The following is a 17,274-nucleotide window of genomic DNA, read 5'->3' as shown; positions in this document are numbered from 1 at the left end:
TTCTTTGTTTGGGTGCAGAGCCTCGGTACAAGTACAAATCCAAATATTAACCCCTCAAACAAGCAGGGGGTGAGGAAAAATAAGATAAAATAAATGAAAAGCAAATTTCAGGTTGGGCAAAAGCCCCGAAACCCCGAAAGCCCGAAAGCCCGAAAAGACCTCCCCAAAAATCAGACGAGAAACGTTAAAAGCAATTAAAATTGAAACTGTCGAATGGATGGCTGCTGCTCCACTGATACTGATACTGATGATGATACTGATGCGGATGATACAATGATGTTGCACGAGTGGGTGGGAGTGGCCGGCCTCTTCTGCCTCTGGGTCAGACAAATAATTAACTCGAGGCTGAGCTGCAAAAGTTACCGCAAAAGTGGACCTCATAGGTCCAAGGTATTTTTTGGCTGAACTTTCAAACGCAAAGATCGATCGATCACTAATAAAACGATCGTTTTTGATGGGGGGAACTTTTTCGAGGGTTGTTCTGTCTGCCACATAAATGTATCTCCTCTTTGCAGCTCTTTTAATATTCGTTAAAGCTCGTTCTCCATCCACCTGTCCATCCACATCCCCCCAGTCATTCAACTTAGTTTCCATTTAGTTTGTTTATTGCTTTGAGCAGCCCTCCAGCCATCTATCCATCCATCCATCCCAACCATCCATCGATGTTATTTTGGGTATTTTTACTTTAATTAAATTTTACACAAATATTTTGCTGTGTAAAAGTATTTTCCCAAATTGAAGTTCTATGCCGTTCATTCCGGCAATGTCCTATCCATCCAACCCTCTTCCAGCCGAATGCCGCTCGAGGGGGATGTTCGGGCGTTCTCTGACAAATGGTCACCTGTTTGAAAGGTAAAGCCCTTCTCTCCTCTCCATGCCTAAAAGGGTTTCCATCAGCCCCAGGGCAGGGCAGGGCAGGGCTCAAAGGGGAGGACTATCTTGTCGGGATTTCTCGACAGGCGCCAAAAGACGACGAGATTAAGTCATCGAAGCGGCAACACGGGCCAAAGGAAAATGTGGAAAGAGCAAGGGAAAACCAACAACAATAATCTAGCTTTCATTGTGTTCCACTGATTGGGGGGGAGATGCAGTCGATGTGGGCTGTGGGTGGCACTCATCGTTTTCCTTTTTCCCAAACATTTTCATTTGACAAATTTTGAAGATTTTTTTAAAATTGTATTTATATTTTGTTCGGTTTGCTGTATTTTGGTGGTTGGTTGCCCGCTTGATACCCAGCATTTGAAGGGTACTCCAGGGGTATTTCTTTGTGTCACGAGTACAATTTCTTAGAGACACCTAAAGCAGGAAAAATCATAGTCTAACACAGTCTTTTTTATGGAGATAATACTGAACATTGGTTTGTGTAGCTTGAGTGTTTATATCATTGCTATGCGATGATTGAATTGTATTTCACTCAAGGATATCCCTTATTCGTTATGGAACCCTCAGTGTCTTGTCTGTTCCGGAAAGTGGAGTATTTTATTTTGCTGTTTATTTGCCCAGGGGCCCATTGCTTCCTCCCCTTTATCCAAGGGCAGGGCTCACTTTAATTTGGTTTCTTCTTTTTTATTTGCGGATTGTATGTTGTGATGCTCGAGCACGTAATTATCCTTTTTTGGAATGCTTATCCCACTCCCTTCACTTTTCTGGGCTTTTGCATTCGCTTATTTACTTATTCATTTACTTTCGGCTTTACTTTCTTCCTGCACAGCCTTTTGGCCATTTCCCCGTTTTATGACATCTTGTTATTTTTATTGTTATTGAGTTGGCCTTTTGTTGACGACAGACGGCGGGCCACAGACGGTGTGTTCCAAGTCGTAGACTTTTCCCCCATTGTTGAATCGAGGTTATTAATTTTTGTTTATTTTTTTGGAGCTTATTAGGCGGCATGTTACGATACGCTTGCCCCTGCCCCAACCCTACCCCAACCATTCCAAGAACATTGACAACTTCATTTCTGAGGGGGGAAAGGGAAATCTCTCACCGTCTCGAAACGAATAAAAAACGGATCAAGTATCATAAGACCCGTGTCAAAGGAAATGTCCGCCAGTCCGTCTCTCACACCGGTAATCTTCGGTTCTACAAGATCCAATGGCTTTGATTAGAAATCAAAGCCTTTTGCCGGAACCAACAATTTTCGCTGTAATCAAATGCAAATTATCAACAGCAACAACACGTTTGGGAGGCAAGGGGCGTGTCCCACCGCCAGCAGGAACAACAACAACCACAACATCATCATCATCATAGTCATCATGCACAAAAGAAAAAGTTTCGATTTGGTTTATTTGTATTTGTGTTTTATTTTTGTTCATTTTCCTCTTTTCTTGACCACAAAATTTATGTAGATTTTGCCGTGGGTTGTTGTTCTTGTTGTTGTTGCTGTTGCTGTTGCTGTTGGGTCTCATCTCAGATCGAGATTGAGACATTTCCAAGTGCGACTTCTTGGCCATCGTCAATTAAAACGAATCGGAATTGGATACGAGACATAGAGAGAAACATAGAGAGAAGCGTGTGAGAGCTGTTCCAAAGATGAATGGGCTTATGCGTGTCTCGAATAGGGGATATCCCCTACAGCGTGTGGTAATTGATTTATCTAGAACATATTTTGGGATGACAGAAATATTGCGAACCCATTACTTTGCTTTACCATTTAGAGGTTGATTGAGACTTGGGATTGTCTTCCCAATATTCACAAATATCTTGTCAGCAGTAGGAAAAAAGCAGTCTCCTGTCTCCTTCAAACTTGCAACGTATACACCTGCTTTTGATAGGGTATCCAATGTACAGCCGCTGGCCAGAAGAGCGGCACGCCTATCGATTTCCACCGATCCACAGATCAAACACGCCAAAGCGCAATCAAAAAGCGTTTTTAATAATGCGCTAAGTGATTGTTAAGCGCGAGAGTTGAGAGCGGAGAGACCCGTGATGGCTTGCCCAATCCAACAGATAGGCCAAGACTTGAAGGCTTTAATGAGTTTGCCGGTCCGACAACTTGCAGCCTACGCGACCTTCATGCGACACCCGCACCCACACCCGCGCCCGCATCCGCGTCATGGAGGTGCTGGGGCGCACTCTGCGATGCCTATTAAAACTCAATTACATTTAATTAATCAAACCAGACGAGGGGGCGGCCAGGCAGCAGAGAGATGCGAAGATTGTCGGAGGCTCCAGCTCCCTTCAGAGGCAACGGACACCTCCGATGACGTTGCACAATCCGAAAAGGCGCCGTTGCACGACCGGAATGCCAACGATGGAGCTGTTACTGGCTGCCACTAGATGATGGAACCCAATTGACATTGGCTTCATTAGCGATAGAAACACAGAGACAGAGAGGGAGAGAGACAAAGATCAAATTATCAGCTCAAACAAATTGAAGTGGCTCGACTGTATGCATAAACAAATCGGTCAAGTTCCGCCACAGCACAACACTCCACTCCACAGATTCGAGGCGACAAATATTTCGAAATTGATTTCGGGGCATTGGCATTCCACAGCGCCCACAGAGAGGATGATGATGCTGCTGCTGGTGCTGCTGCCTGCTGCCTGCTGGCCCCTTGAGGAAGTGAAAGGTGAAAAGATGACAGTCAGCAAGATGGGAAAACGATGAGTCGAACGAGTGTTCAGTCGGATTGACTGACTGGCTAACTGATGAATGAGTTTGAGTTTTACTTTGAGTTCTCGAGTGCATGAATGAATGAATGTCCAGCGAGTTGTCATGGAACAATGGGCACTGGTCGTGGCTCTTGCACTTTGATATGCAGGCAACGTGAAAGATTTTACAAAAGGATTCAGTCACCTTTCGATGGCTCTCCGGACACTTTGACCTTCACTCAGCGCTCAGCAGTGGAGAAGGCACCTATTATGTGTCGACTCTCTAAGTTCATTCATTTTATTCCCCCTGACAAACAAGGCAGGCAAAAGTCAAACGCCAAAGCAGGCACCACCTGCCCTCCTGTAATAATATTTGGACACCTACTCCCACTACACAAGGGGGCAAAAATTACTTCATTAAAAGTTCAAAATAAATAAGAAGTGTCTCCCCAAAAAGGTTGCAAGTACACAGAAAGATGAAGAGAGCAAGGGAGATGGAGAGCGAGAATGAATGAATAGAGGTAAGGTGTCCAGCTGCTGTCCCGATAAGAAACTCATAATTGGTGTCATTAAAAAAGCCATTTCGGAAGTTGTTAATCTTCCGCCGCGTCGCATCGGACCCGGGGATGGAACACTGGCGCTGGGACTAGATGGGCGATGGGTCTTCAGATGGTGGGGCACAACAATTATGCCAACTAGCGGGAGACAACGGGAGACAGCAAAAAAGAAACACCAAGCCAAGCTAAAGATACATAAATATGTAATTTATTAAGAGGAGAGGCAGCACAAAAGAAACAGCAACAGAAACAGTGGAGAAACCGTTTACAACAATGCCATGACTTTTCTTTATTGTTATCATTATTTAGCCAACTGATAAGACGACAGCACAGCACAGCAGCCACATGGAGTTGTAGGAGTCGGCGGGTTAGGGGGCTATTCATGGAAAGGGCAATCGGACTTCCACTGCCACAGCAGCTTGAATCTGGGATTGGGTTCCATTCCCCATAGCTTCGCTTCGCGTTATTCATATATTCTCGCGTCGCCTTTTATTTTGTATTTTTGTATTACTATCTTTGTCGTATTTTTTGTCCTCTTTTAATTATAAAGTGCGATAAATGTGACAACAACACAAATTGTGAAAGATAGTCAACAGGAGCAGCGAGAGAGCAGAGAAAACTAGGCAGAAAATAACAAAATGCAACAAATCGAAGATGGAACACACTAAGAAAACTAAACAGAGATGGAGTTTTATTTCTACTCTTTTGCTAAACATATCCATCAAAATCTTCTTATCGATCTTTGTATTTGTTTGCCAATATTTCGGAGAGCATTGGGTCCTCAGTTTCTTACTAGTATGAGACATATTTAATAAACATAATGCCAAAGAAAGGTGTCAAGAGTGCTCTGAATGATGTGCCAACTCACACAGGAAATGCAAAGAAACTTTGCACTTTATTTAGTTTTAGTTGAATTTGGAAATAAAGTTTCCACAAATCCATATTCATCGATTTTTAAGTCAAGCTAAAACTTCTGCCAAGTGGCATAAAACACACTAGATATCCACTATCTTCTGCTGTTTTACTGCCAAACGCAGTCCAAAATGTTATAAAAACTTAGATCTTCCAGCGAATTTCCATCTAGCATTACATTTAAAAGAATTTCCAGGTGGAGCAACTACATTTTTAAATTAAAAATCTATTCCCTAACCACTTAATATTCTTTCCATTTTTAACTTATAAAATGGCATTAATTCCCCTTCTGGGTTGTCCAAACGATAGGTAGAACCCGCCCAGGGGCAGGGTATTAACCAAACAGAAGCAAAACAAAAGTCGTTAAGGGCCAGTGAGGGAGTTTTTTCATCTGGTTCTTACTTTTTGCTTTGTTTGCTGTGTGTGTTTCTTGTTTTGTTTTTTTTTAAGGCCGCCTGCTGACTGCTTTTTGTGAGGAGTTGGCATTTAATAAACACTCTAAACAGAAGAGGAAGAGATAGGGACAGGACACCCAGGATGGCAGCAAAGAAGAAGGACTGGGAGTGGGACTGGCGAGGGCTGGACTATCCTTTCACAGGCCATATCCAAACCTCTAGGCCTCTGCTTTATGAAATTGCAAAAGTGTCCCATAAAGTAAAATGGCACTAGATAGTAGGAGCGGAGAGGAGTACGAGTGACCACAAAACGAGCCAAGAGCCGTAAAGGGAGACAGATACCAGATACTACAGCCACTCGGAGGGATCCTTCCTCCAGTGGTCTGTACGAGAGTGTGTACGTATGGTACATGGGCCATCTTGTGTTGCGGCTTTGTCTTGGCCATAAATATTATCTACACTTGTTGGCCCATAACTTTCTGGCCTCCCTTCCAGCGGTGGCTCGTTGCTCTTTTTCTCTCTCTCTCTCTCGGACTCCGATTCCGATTCGGACTTGGATTCGTCTTTTGCTTTTACGACTACCCAAGTGTCGGGGTCTGTGGTGTTAATTTTTGCCTTTTGCAATTAAGTTTTCCTTCCGTTTTTGTGCTGCCGCTGCTGCTGTTAGGGCAACCCTTGCCAATCGTTTTGGACCACAAAGAAAAGCTTAAGATACACACACACAAAAGTGTATAGTACGTTTTTGTCCACTGGCATTGTCTTAATATGCAAATTGCATTGTCTCCAAGAGTTTCATTCCCATTCCCCAATTGCCATTCCAAGACGCAGACCAAAGGTTCAATTGGAGAGCAGATTGTGGATTCGATTGTGGTGCAGCTTCCGTTTATCTCTTTGACCTCGAGCGTTTCCAGCAAAATCCCCACAAATATTGTTTATATATATATAAATATTAATAAAGATTCCATTGGCGGGGCTGGGGGCGGGGAATCATGACCAGATCGGAGATCAGAGCGAGGGAAAAGTCTTTACTTGTTATCATTGTTTGGTTGCTCATTGTGTGATTTGCTTCTCGTTGGCCTCGTTCATGTTACTTTCACGATTTGTCGTCTCGCGCGGGTATCGCTGCATCTGTATCTGCATCTGAGTCTGCTGCTCCCCCATCTTCTAGCCCTCCATTGACAATATACTTTATGCCACATTCAAGTGAATGGCAATGCCAAATGGAAGCTATCAGGTAACTGGATTTGTCCAAGTACTTGGCTTCGCGGCCTCGACTTGACTCTTGGCCCGAACTGAAGCAAAACAGCCTAGGAAGTTAGGCATCCCGTATCCCGGCATCTCCATCTCCATCTCCATCCAGGCACACACAGATTACAATGGGAAATGGCAAAGGCATCGCCAAAGAGCAGCGCGATCAAGCATCGTGTGAGAAACTAATAATCCATAGCCACTCAGGGATTAGGAGTCTGAGAATGGGAGTCACAGTCCACAGTTCGAATTGAAACATTTATCATCTGCAGAGTGCAGTTTCTTGAGTGCCGCCTTTTACAGCATGAAAGAGTAAACCCATGACTGGCCACGCTGATTCAGTTGAATGTTCATTAAGCAAATAAACGAGAAATGGCACCAGAGATTCGGCTTAAAGATGTGACTAGAGATGTAGCCAAAAGAGATTTGTGACAGATACAGATCATAAATGAGCAGAGGTGCTCAAAAAATAATTATTATTTTCCAGACCATCGATGGAAATAGTTTTATAGTAATTCCAACCCAAAACTCTCAATCCTTATCCCCTGTTCAATCCCATGCTTTGCATCTACTTCCTGTTCCTGTCCTCTTTGGCAGGACACAAATTTATGTCGTTTTTGCACTTTTATAGGCAAATCCCTTCCCCTTTGCTCAATGGGAAATCGATTTATGTTGTCACTAATTGATTAGCTGCACCTCACACACACACACACACACACATCTGCTCCGTCGGACACTGCCACTCCCCGGCTGTCTGAGTTGCACACTGGAAATCATAATAGAACATTTCCATTTGTGCAACCGTTTGCACACCTGTTAGGTGCCTCTTTTGGGTTTGGGTTTGGGTTTTGGGTTTTGTGTTTTTGGGCATGTTGAAAACCCAGCGAAAAGAAAAGGCTTGAAAACTGCACTTCATTGGGCATCTGAATTCGAAAATGAATGTGAATGTGAATTCGAATGCATGGACAGAACCGTCTGTCCAGGGTCCCAGGGACTCTCAGGGACCAGGTCCCTTGTTCCGTCTCGCTCTTTGCCTGGAACAAATGTTAATAAATGCACAGAGGAGGCTGCACGAGGGCCATGGCCAGGGCCGTTCTCATACATAGTTTTGCATGCATTTTACGTTCCTCTCCATTGAATGGGCAGAAATGCGAAGCATTGGCAGAGAGCCACAGAGCCAGGGGCAGAGCAGGGCCTGAGCAGCTGCCGCTCGGAAAACTCATTGAACAATTGACCAAATCGAAGCCTCAAAATCCCGAAAAACAGACAATAAGTGCACAATGCACGGACCTTCTCTCACTCTCTCACTATCCAGAGCCGGATTCGATTCCCTCTCAGATCTTTATGCTGAAATTTAGCGAAAAACTCACAGAAAAAAGGAAAAAAAAGATTAAAATCCATGAAAACGAAACTGAGGCGACCGAGGAGGAGCAGCAGGCAGACACGCCCATTCTGGGATAGTTTATCTCATCATGACCAATACCGGGTACCATTTCCCATACCCATACAAACAGGACATAGCCATAACCCAACGTAAACCATTGTCATAAGTGTATTCAGTTCTCATTGTCCAGTTGTCGGGCCTCTGGTGGCATCTCTTATTAATTTGCTTAAGTGCCATAAATGGCAACAAAACGGGCAACTGGGAATGGAGAGAGAGAAAGAGGAAGCCGACACTAAAAGTACAAAAGGATTTGAATTTCTGTATTTCCCAGCTGGAGATTTTACACGTACACAGATCCGAACCGAACCGATCCCCTGAGCACACCCTGACCATGACGAATTGCCAAAAACTACAATAAAAAACGAAACGCAACCAAAAGAAACTATTTAAAAAGTGAATTGTGCAATAGTAGTATTCTGTGGAATACTCTTACAAAATGTTACACAATAAGTGGCTCGTCCTGAAAGCCGCAAGGAATGACATTTGACTTTGACAGGTTACAGGATATTTTCTCGGATCTCTGAAGATGATCTTCGAAATTCAACAAAACATAATTAATCTTTTGTTAGGCAGAAAAATAGTTTACCAAATGTCATGGATAGAAGTTGAGTTCTTGGAGAATATTTCAAAGATGGGAATTATGGCGATCGACTGCAATAATTTATAGATAAAAAACATAAATAAAATATGGAATATAATCTAAAATATGTTAACTAAATCATGGTCCACGATCCTTAGTCGCAGTTACCTCTGCGCCCAGTGAGAGTATCTCTTTGTCTCTCTTTTTCAGTTACAAGAGCTCTCTGCGAACTGCAACAAGTTGCAGCAATCAGAGGAGAGGAGCAGCAAAGGGGGGAGAAAAACGTATAAAAAAAGAACTGAAAGATCTGCAAATAACTGCATGTGACATTGAAAATGCCGCCAGAGTTTGAATCGGAATGAAATCCTCTCTCTGTCTGCCCCTCCCCGGTGGCGCGACTGATTTATGCTTGTGCCGCTGTGGCAGTGGCAGCCCAGCAGCATCTTTTGACCTTTCGGCCGCATCGCATCGCATCGCATCGCATTTCAGGTCCCGATCCCGATCCCGATCCCAGTCTCAGGCCCAGCCCCAGGTCCCGGGTCTGGCATTCGATTCTAGGGAATCTGTTTGACCATAAAAAGATAGACAATCTTTGGGATACACTGCGATTGCGATACGATTTTTAATTGACATTCACACGCGTCGGAGCAACAGGCGGGGCGAAGTTGTCTTTCTGCTTAATTAAATGCAATCATCTACAACTCTATTGAGGGGACAAATCAGTAGCTGCATATTTTTGCGCATTTAAAAATCATTTATATGAATTAGCCCCTTGGCGGATGGTAATTAAGGCGTGGCCCTGGGGCACAGAGTCCACCACACGAACACACCGAGAGAGAGAGAGAGAGATTGAATCCACTCGAAAGATACGCCACGAGTAAACAAACAAAATGCAAATGAAACAGACAACAGACAACAGAAGAACGCAACAAATGAAACAGCAACTACAACCACAACTACAACTGGATGGGGAAAATGCTAAAACAAAACATATTGCCGCACTCGGTAGGCCATGTGCGCGCAAGTGCTGCTGCTGGGTTGCTGGGCTGCTGACATTTCAACACCACACGAACCAGCAGCTCTATCAGATAGGCACCACATCCACGCCTGCCCCACACATCCGCAGCAACAGCCAGGTCCGACTCCGACTACGACTACGACTACGACTCTGACTCTGAGCTAAGCGCAAGCGAATGATCGAGCACCCAAAAAATAAATCGAAAATGCATCCAAATTCCCAATCAAAACAAGAAGAAACGTCAACCATGGCGTTGCTGAATCTGTTGATACCCTTGAGGCAATTATCCCTAGAATTTGGTATGCAACGATTTCATATAAATTATAATCTGAATTCTGCCAAAGAAATCTTCAAAATTTAGGTATTTTCTGGCACTCACACACTGCTAATGTGGATCAAAAATATACGTAATATATTCTCCCTGGAACAAACAATCTGTTCATAATGCCCTTTGCCAAAAAAAAAGGGTATAACAGAGATCAAAAACCCATCCATGGAACCGAGGTTGCCCCGAAGGTCGGACACTTGAGTTGTTGTTGGTCGGATCAGCGGGCGGGCGGCTACCGCAGCAGCCGACCTTTCACATCACCTGCAACCGTTGTTGATCTAGCTGCTGCTGGATTGTTTATCTTATAGATACGCCACCCACACACACACACACACACACACACACACAAGATACACTCGAGCGCATGCACACGGGCGATATTTTCCACACCAATCAGGCCAGGCCAGACCGGGCCAGGCCACACACTCAATTGAGTTTTCTTTGTTTTCCACGCAAGGTGAAGCTGTATCAACTAATTGATGGGCCCAGTAGGCAGGAAGGGCGTGAAGGCGAGACAATTTAGTACAGAGTAATGTAATTTTGTATCCAGTGAAACTGGCGCTAAATGTCGTAGGAAAAAGGTTCACAAAAAGAGCTAATTGCATTGATTCATGTAGTTTTAAGAATAGATGGACATGCCCCATACCTCTCTGGGATATTCCGCAGATATTTACACTTAACTTTAGCCAAAAGTGTGAGACACCATAAAGATCCAAGCTTATTGGCTCTGGAAAGAGACCAGCCTAAGAGTGTTCATAAATTTGCTGAGATTCCCCGTATCGAAAGTGTATTGCATTTTTATATGTAGGATTCCTCCCCCCTCCGAGTTTTCTTCGATGTATTTTCATTTTGGGACCAATTTTCTCTCTCTGCCCCTGGCACTCTATCGGTTCTGTTTGTGCGTGTGTTTTCCATGCGACTTAATTAGGAAACTTTTGGTGCGTTTTATTTATGTGTCTTAACGAGTCGTTTATTCAACGCACCCTCTCAGGGAAGGGCAGGGGCAGGGGCAGGGGCAGGGGCAGGGGCAGACGCTGAACCAACACCAAATCGAAGGCTGAGCACACAAACATTTTTGAAAATTTGTTTATTGTTTTTCTTCGGGGTCCTCCGCGCACTAATTTGGGAAAATGCAAGAAAAACGAAGAACTGAATATCAAAGTTCGGTGTTTGGTATTCGAAAATGAAAAACAAAAAAAAACCGTAGAAGAAAAAGAGAATTGAAATAATTGTGTGCCTTGATTTAAATAAAATAACAAACAGAAAGAGGAAAACATTTTCTGAGAAAACTAAACATAAATTCCACTCCATCGGGAGACGGTATGTGTGGGCCCAAAGTGAAGCCATGAAAATGGGTTCTTTATTAGCGACAGGATATCAATGGAACATCTAAGAATCGTACATAGATACAGTATACATTTATTTCTTTGTATATGTTAATACGCTTCTACGTTAATTGGAGAACAAGTTGGAGTATTCTTCGACTCCTCCTCCCTGATCTAAAAAACTTATTTTTAAGCAGACATTTTTGTTGTTGTTCGCTGTGCTTTTTTGTCGGTATTTCTTGTCGCTTTATTTTTTATTGTATTTATTTTTTGTGCCGCTGGCAGCAAACAATTTGTAATCGCGTTGTTGTTGCCGCCGCCCGTTGACAAGGAAAATGTTGCAGCTGCGGCACGCGGCACGCGGCAGAGAGACACGCAAAAAAAAGCAAACGCAGCATTGCAGTCGCCTTAATTGCAGTCCAAAAGGAAGCGCCAAAAGAAAAATGTTTCTCAGTTTTCCCAAAAAATAAAAAATACCCCCCCGAGGTCTGTGTCTGTGTCTGTGTCTTCTGAATGGGGCATGCAACAGAACGAATAGTTTGGACTGGGACAATCTGAGAATCTGGGGTACGCGTGGGCTGTTAAACACACCATACTTTAATCCATTACTTGTGTTCAACGTTTGCTATTAAAAACAAAAACATTCACGGGGTATGCCCAAACAGTTTAAGAGTGTATTGTTGAGGTCATCATATATCTTTAGCATAGAAAATCTCGCTCTCATATATGTTGTTGGTTGGCTGTTAAGGGGAGTCCATGGCCAATAATGCAGAGAGAGAGAATCATTACAATCCATATGAGATAATATGACTACTCGTTCCTCTCATTTTCATAGCTGTTTTTTCCTCTAGCACTCTGGCACACATTAGAACCTTACTGAAAATGAAACAATTGTCACTCCATTAAAATGGGGCGGATGCCCCTCAGTTCTTTCTTAATGATTTCATAATCGCGTATGCCAAATGCTCAATTATCATCGGAGTAGGTGACAGACAGACGATGCGCCTCGGGGTGCAAAAACTTTACATCTTAATTGCTCCGTCAGGCCGAAAGAGCTTATTATAGTACGGAATGGTATGGTGTGGTAGACACAGAGGGAGGTGTTGCCCAGGGGCTGATCTGATGGCTGCTTGGATGTTAGATGTTTGATGCTTAGGATTGTTAAATGTTTGGCTCTATGCTGTATGGGCTGGGAGGGCTTCTTGTGGATGGATGATGATGATTATTTCTGGGTATTGTGAGCGCTTCCAGCGAAGAAAGTGCGAACAATTTATGAAAGTTGGCGGCTATTTACGACTGTTTCTTGTGCGGGGCATTTACGATGAAAATGTTTATAAACACTAACCGATTCGGAGAGCAACAGTTCAAAGAGTGTGGCAGGTTCCTCCATCATTCCGAGAAAAGTAGAGCACTCAAGAGATCAGAAAAAGACACTGACGATATAATGATTCGAGTGTGAATCAGCACACAGTGCTTGAGCTTTGTTCTCATTTGAAGGAATTCAAAATTATTAATTACCACGAAATGCACGTAAACAGCGTTGCAATTTTTCCCAACCACTTTTGATAAATCACAGAGCCACAGACAGGATGCACGCCGACACATGCCAGAGCGCCAGAACATTGCCACAAACACCAAAACAATTTTGCGATGAAATTGTCAAATTGCAAGAGCCCAGGCCAGCTCCACTCCGCTCCTCTCCTCTCCGCCCCACCGCAACCGCAACCGTACCACCGACAAAAGCAACAGCAACAGCAATTGAAAACCCCTCAATGGGTTCATTCCTCTCTCCCATATCCCACTCGTACGTACGTGCACTAGTCGTATGGACAGCACGAATTCAATTCACAATTTTCGGGTAACTGAAAATCACTGGGAGGCAAACGCAATCAATCATAAAACGGTGAAATGTCGACCGACCAGTCAGCAGTCACAGGAGAGAGCAGCGGAGCAAAATTGAAAACGCTCTGGCAGGACATGGGCAAGGAAAAGCCCAAACACAAAAAGCACCCAGTACCCAGTACCCAGTACCCAGTACCAAAACCTCAAACCCCAACACCACGACAAAGCAGTGGAAAAAACATACAAGAAGTAAATGCAACACACAAAGGCCGATGATGGAAATACCCTAAAATCATAGATATATTCGTAATGAATTCTGATAATTTAATAAACAAAACTCTACTTTCCCTTTTCTGTCTACTCGCAATACCCTACATTGGGAAAGAGTATAGTCGAAACACATCAATGGCGAAGAGCAAAGTCAACGTAGAATTGGCTTTTGGTTGGGCTCGTTCTCTCCGTTTCGCTTTTTGTTTTGTGTTTGTTTTTCGGTGTTCCTTTTTTTGTGTGTTTGGTTTTTATTTTTTTGGCCATGGCCAGAGCGAACCGAACGAACACTTTTCGACAATTTATCAATGGCTCTGACTGCTGTTGGGTGTTCCTGCTCCCTTTGAAGCTGCAACTGAAGCTGAAGCCGAGAGCGGATGCTGGGAGCTTAGCCGAATCTGCTCCTGACCAAGCGGCAAATCCCCCCATCAACGCAACAAAAAATGTTCCACAACTCTCTGTGGCTCTACCTCTCTCTCTCTCTCTCTCGCTCTCTTTATGTGGCAGTTAATTAGAGATGCCAAACTGAGAAAATCCGCTCCGTTGTGCGTTGCAGAGATACCAAAGAGTTTCCATTTCCATTCATAACTTGCAACAGTTTCACTGTGTCAACACAGCCGGAAACATGCGTCTGCCATACGACCACAAGATACTCGCAAGGAAGGCCAAGGGTTCTGTGTATCTAGGCGAAAACATACATCGAAAGGTCAGAAATCATTGAGGATTGGATTGAAGATGCTTCTTACCGTAATGCAGCAGTGAAATGCCACAACACGAGAGTAGTTTTGTACTTAGCACGAGCTTTTTATTCTTTTCGATCCTTTTACATTTCGTCATTGTCTCCACTTGCATTCCTTTCAGCAGATAACCTCACACATATTTCCGAAATCAAAAGACTTTAAGACTTTTTATCAACAAAACGTTATCTGTTCTCAAGGACACAACAATTTCCTGCGTTTTGGTAACTTTCCCTTGGGTGCCAAGTCTTTGTTCGAATGAACCACAAAAACAATTTAGGCGGCTCCACAAATGTCGTTTTTATGGGAAAGTCTCCCTGACCAAGAGATGCAGCGCCATGAGACGAAGATACTGAGACGATTTCATTGTCTTTCTCCCCCATACCAAAAAGTCAATCTTTGAGTGTTGGAGTATTCGTGGGGAGGCTGTGTGTGTGTGTGTGTGAGTGAGTTTTTATCAAATTTGAACTTAATTACTGGACTCACCTTTCTCGGATAACACACTGCTGCGGCTGGAACGGCGGCAACGGCAGCTTGGGGTCTGGCTAATGAACAGTTTTATGCATCGCTTTAAGTCGCATTTGATTGAGCTCTCGATGGGCATTTTGTAATCGACGAAGTGAAATTTACATGGCCCCAAAAACGTCGAGGCGAACGACAAATCTACCCATAAATCAAGTTGCATTCGCAGGTCGTAAGTGTGTCATTAAAATTAATTATCTAGCATTTTTAACACCGAACCAGAGTCAGAGCCGTACCCTTTTTGGTTAGGATGGGATAGGGTGGGATGAGATGGGAAGATCTTGAATGAAAGATGGGCGGGCAATTAGCCACACGCCGTGCTTTCGGAGCTCTGCTTTTTCTAAATATTTGCTTAGCTTTTGTTGACGATTCTGCATATACAATGTGGAGACGACGGACTCGACTCGACTCCGATTGCAACTGCGACAGTCCCTGACTTTGTTCAAATATTTGCGCTGACATAACTTTGTCTGCGGCTGGCATGCGCCATCTGTGGAGAGGGTAGGAATGGGGAGCGGGAAGAGGGTACAACAAGCAGTTAGGGCCTTCAAAAAGGGACTGTGGAGAGTCGCTTTGTCTGGCGATTGCCCCCCGGAGCAATGTGTGAAAGATAATTATAACATGTGTGCTCAGCATTGGGACTCTACTGGTTCTACTCACTGACTCCGAGCACTGAGTTCTGTTTGGTTGACACAACTGTCGAATGCAGGGAGACAGACCAACAGCCAGACAGACACACGGACGTTCTCGTTGGTTCAAGTTTTTGTCTAGCCGCAAGCTGCAGCAGTCATCGTGGCCTTTGCCATTGACAGCTCTGCTGTGTCTCTCTGTCTGCTGGGGTCCAGGCACCATCCGAAAGATGCCAGCTCAGCAGCTGTAGTGGTAGCTCCACAACCGTCTACCATCTTGTGCAGCAGTAGCCATAGCCCCACCATCAAATGTAGGAGCTGCTCCGAACGAGCAGCCAGTAACCGCAGCAGTCGCCATCGAATGTCAATAGCAAAACTGTTTGCCAAAAGCATAACAAGCAGCAGGCAACAAAGAATAAGCAAAGAATTTCAAACAGAGTAGCTGATCGATGGGAAAGTGCCCTGGATGAACACGAACCCAAGACCAGAGGACTTCCAGCTAAACAGTTTAGCATACCTTCAGCCACTGCCTTCTTGGGGGGTATCAAAGGCTGTAAGAGAATGAAAAGCGTAGAGTCATCGATTGTGGCATACCCTAGAGGTTGGCCCCACTCAAAGACGAAGTGAAAAATGCAAAAGCAATAAGAGAAAGAAGCGAAAAACAAGCCAAACAAAGAAAGAAGTGAAAGCCTTCAGCGAAGTGAATGAAGAATGAGCAAAAGATTGAAGAGCAACTGAAAGGGAAAGATGGTACATGGTAGATGGTAGAAGTAAACTTTAATGCAGAAAAAACATAAGAAATTTCAGACTTACTCGTAACACCCGTGCATACCCCTTATCACAAACCAGGGTACAGCTCTGGGCCGAGCCAAGCCAAGCCCCTACTTGTGTTCCAGTCGCTGATTCCCTAAGTAAGTAATTCAAAACAAATCGTCGCATAAATTATCCAACTTAAGCCAATGTCCCGCTAGACAAATGATGCTCCCCATCGCCCATCGAACACTCCCCCCCCCCAGTCAACGAATTCTATTCTGCGACCCAACTCCAATCAGTCTTCCCCTGCCCTGTCCGTTTTGCGTGCCATTTATTTCCATTTATCGCATTGGACCACGGCCATATCAAAGTCGCTGATAAAGACATTGAAAATAGACAGTTTACGGTGTAGCATTCATATCTGAATAGTCCCCCTGGATGTATGTATCTTGTTAACTAAAGTGGCCTTTTCTTTCCTTTGTCCTTTCCTTTACAGTGTGCAACTGCAACAACCATGCGCGACAGTGCCGCTTCAATATGGAAATCTTTCGCGCCTCTCAGGGCGTCTCTGGAGGCGTCTGTCAGAACTGTCGACACTCGACCATGGGACGCAATTGCCACCTGTGCAAAGAGGGCTATTACAGAGACCCCACCAAGTCGCTACATCATCGCAAGGTGTGCAAAGGTAAGTGTTTTCGTTGTGCGCCACACGAATATTTGTGGATAAAACAACAATCTTCTCTTTCGTAATTCCTCTCCCCAACACCAAGAACTGATTGCCTAATCTCTGGCATTCCTCTGGTCCCGAGATTAATGCACAATTTACAATAATTAGCTACCGGAAAACAAAGTCCGAATGGAGAGCTCTGGGGGCAACCCTTTGCCGTCCCCAGGCGACCTTCCAGTGTGTGTAGGGATTGTAATTTATGACCACGATAAATTCACGCGTTCCAATCGAAAACCAAAAACAACGCAAAATGAAGCAGCCACGGGGTGGCAGAAGAGCATGAAAAGAAGCGGCGATAAATCAAAGCTATGGAGATACCCTGCAACACTCTTCGAAAATAACACGAGAAGTAGCTAGATGTAGAAATATCTTTTTTTTTTTTTTTTTTTTTTTTTTTTT

General features: G+C 44.0%; 1 protein-coding gene across 2 annotated transcripts in view; it reads left to right on the top strand.

The window, feature by feature from the left end:
* LOC117590291 (netrin-A) overlaps nucleotides 1-17,274 on the top strand; it is a 44,718-nt gene that overhangs the window by 11,451 nt on the left and 15,993 nt on the right. For both annotated transcript variants that reach the window (XM_034282778.1, XM_034282779.1), the window contains exon 2: nucleotides 16,645-16,833. In XM_034282778.1, the coding sequence (XP_034138669.1) occupies nucleotides 16,645-16,833 (189 nt within the window). The remainder of the gene's footprint in view (nucleotides 1-16,644; nucleotides 16,834-17,274) is intronic.

The sequence above is a fragment of the Drosophila guanche genome, unplaced genomic scaffold (assembly GCF_900245975.1).
Source record: "Drosophila guanche unplaced genomic scaffold, DGUA_6, whole genome shotgun sequence".
In the NCBI taxonomy this organism is placed as follows: Eukaryota; Metazoa; Arthropoda; class Insecta; order Diptera; family Drosophilidae; genus Drosophila; species Drosophila guanche.
This window is presented reverse-complemented; position numbering and strand designations above follow the sequence as displayed.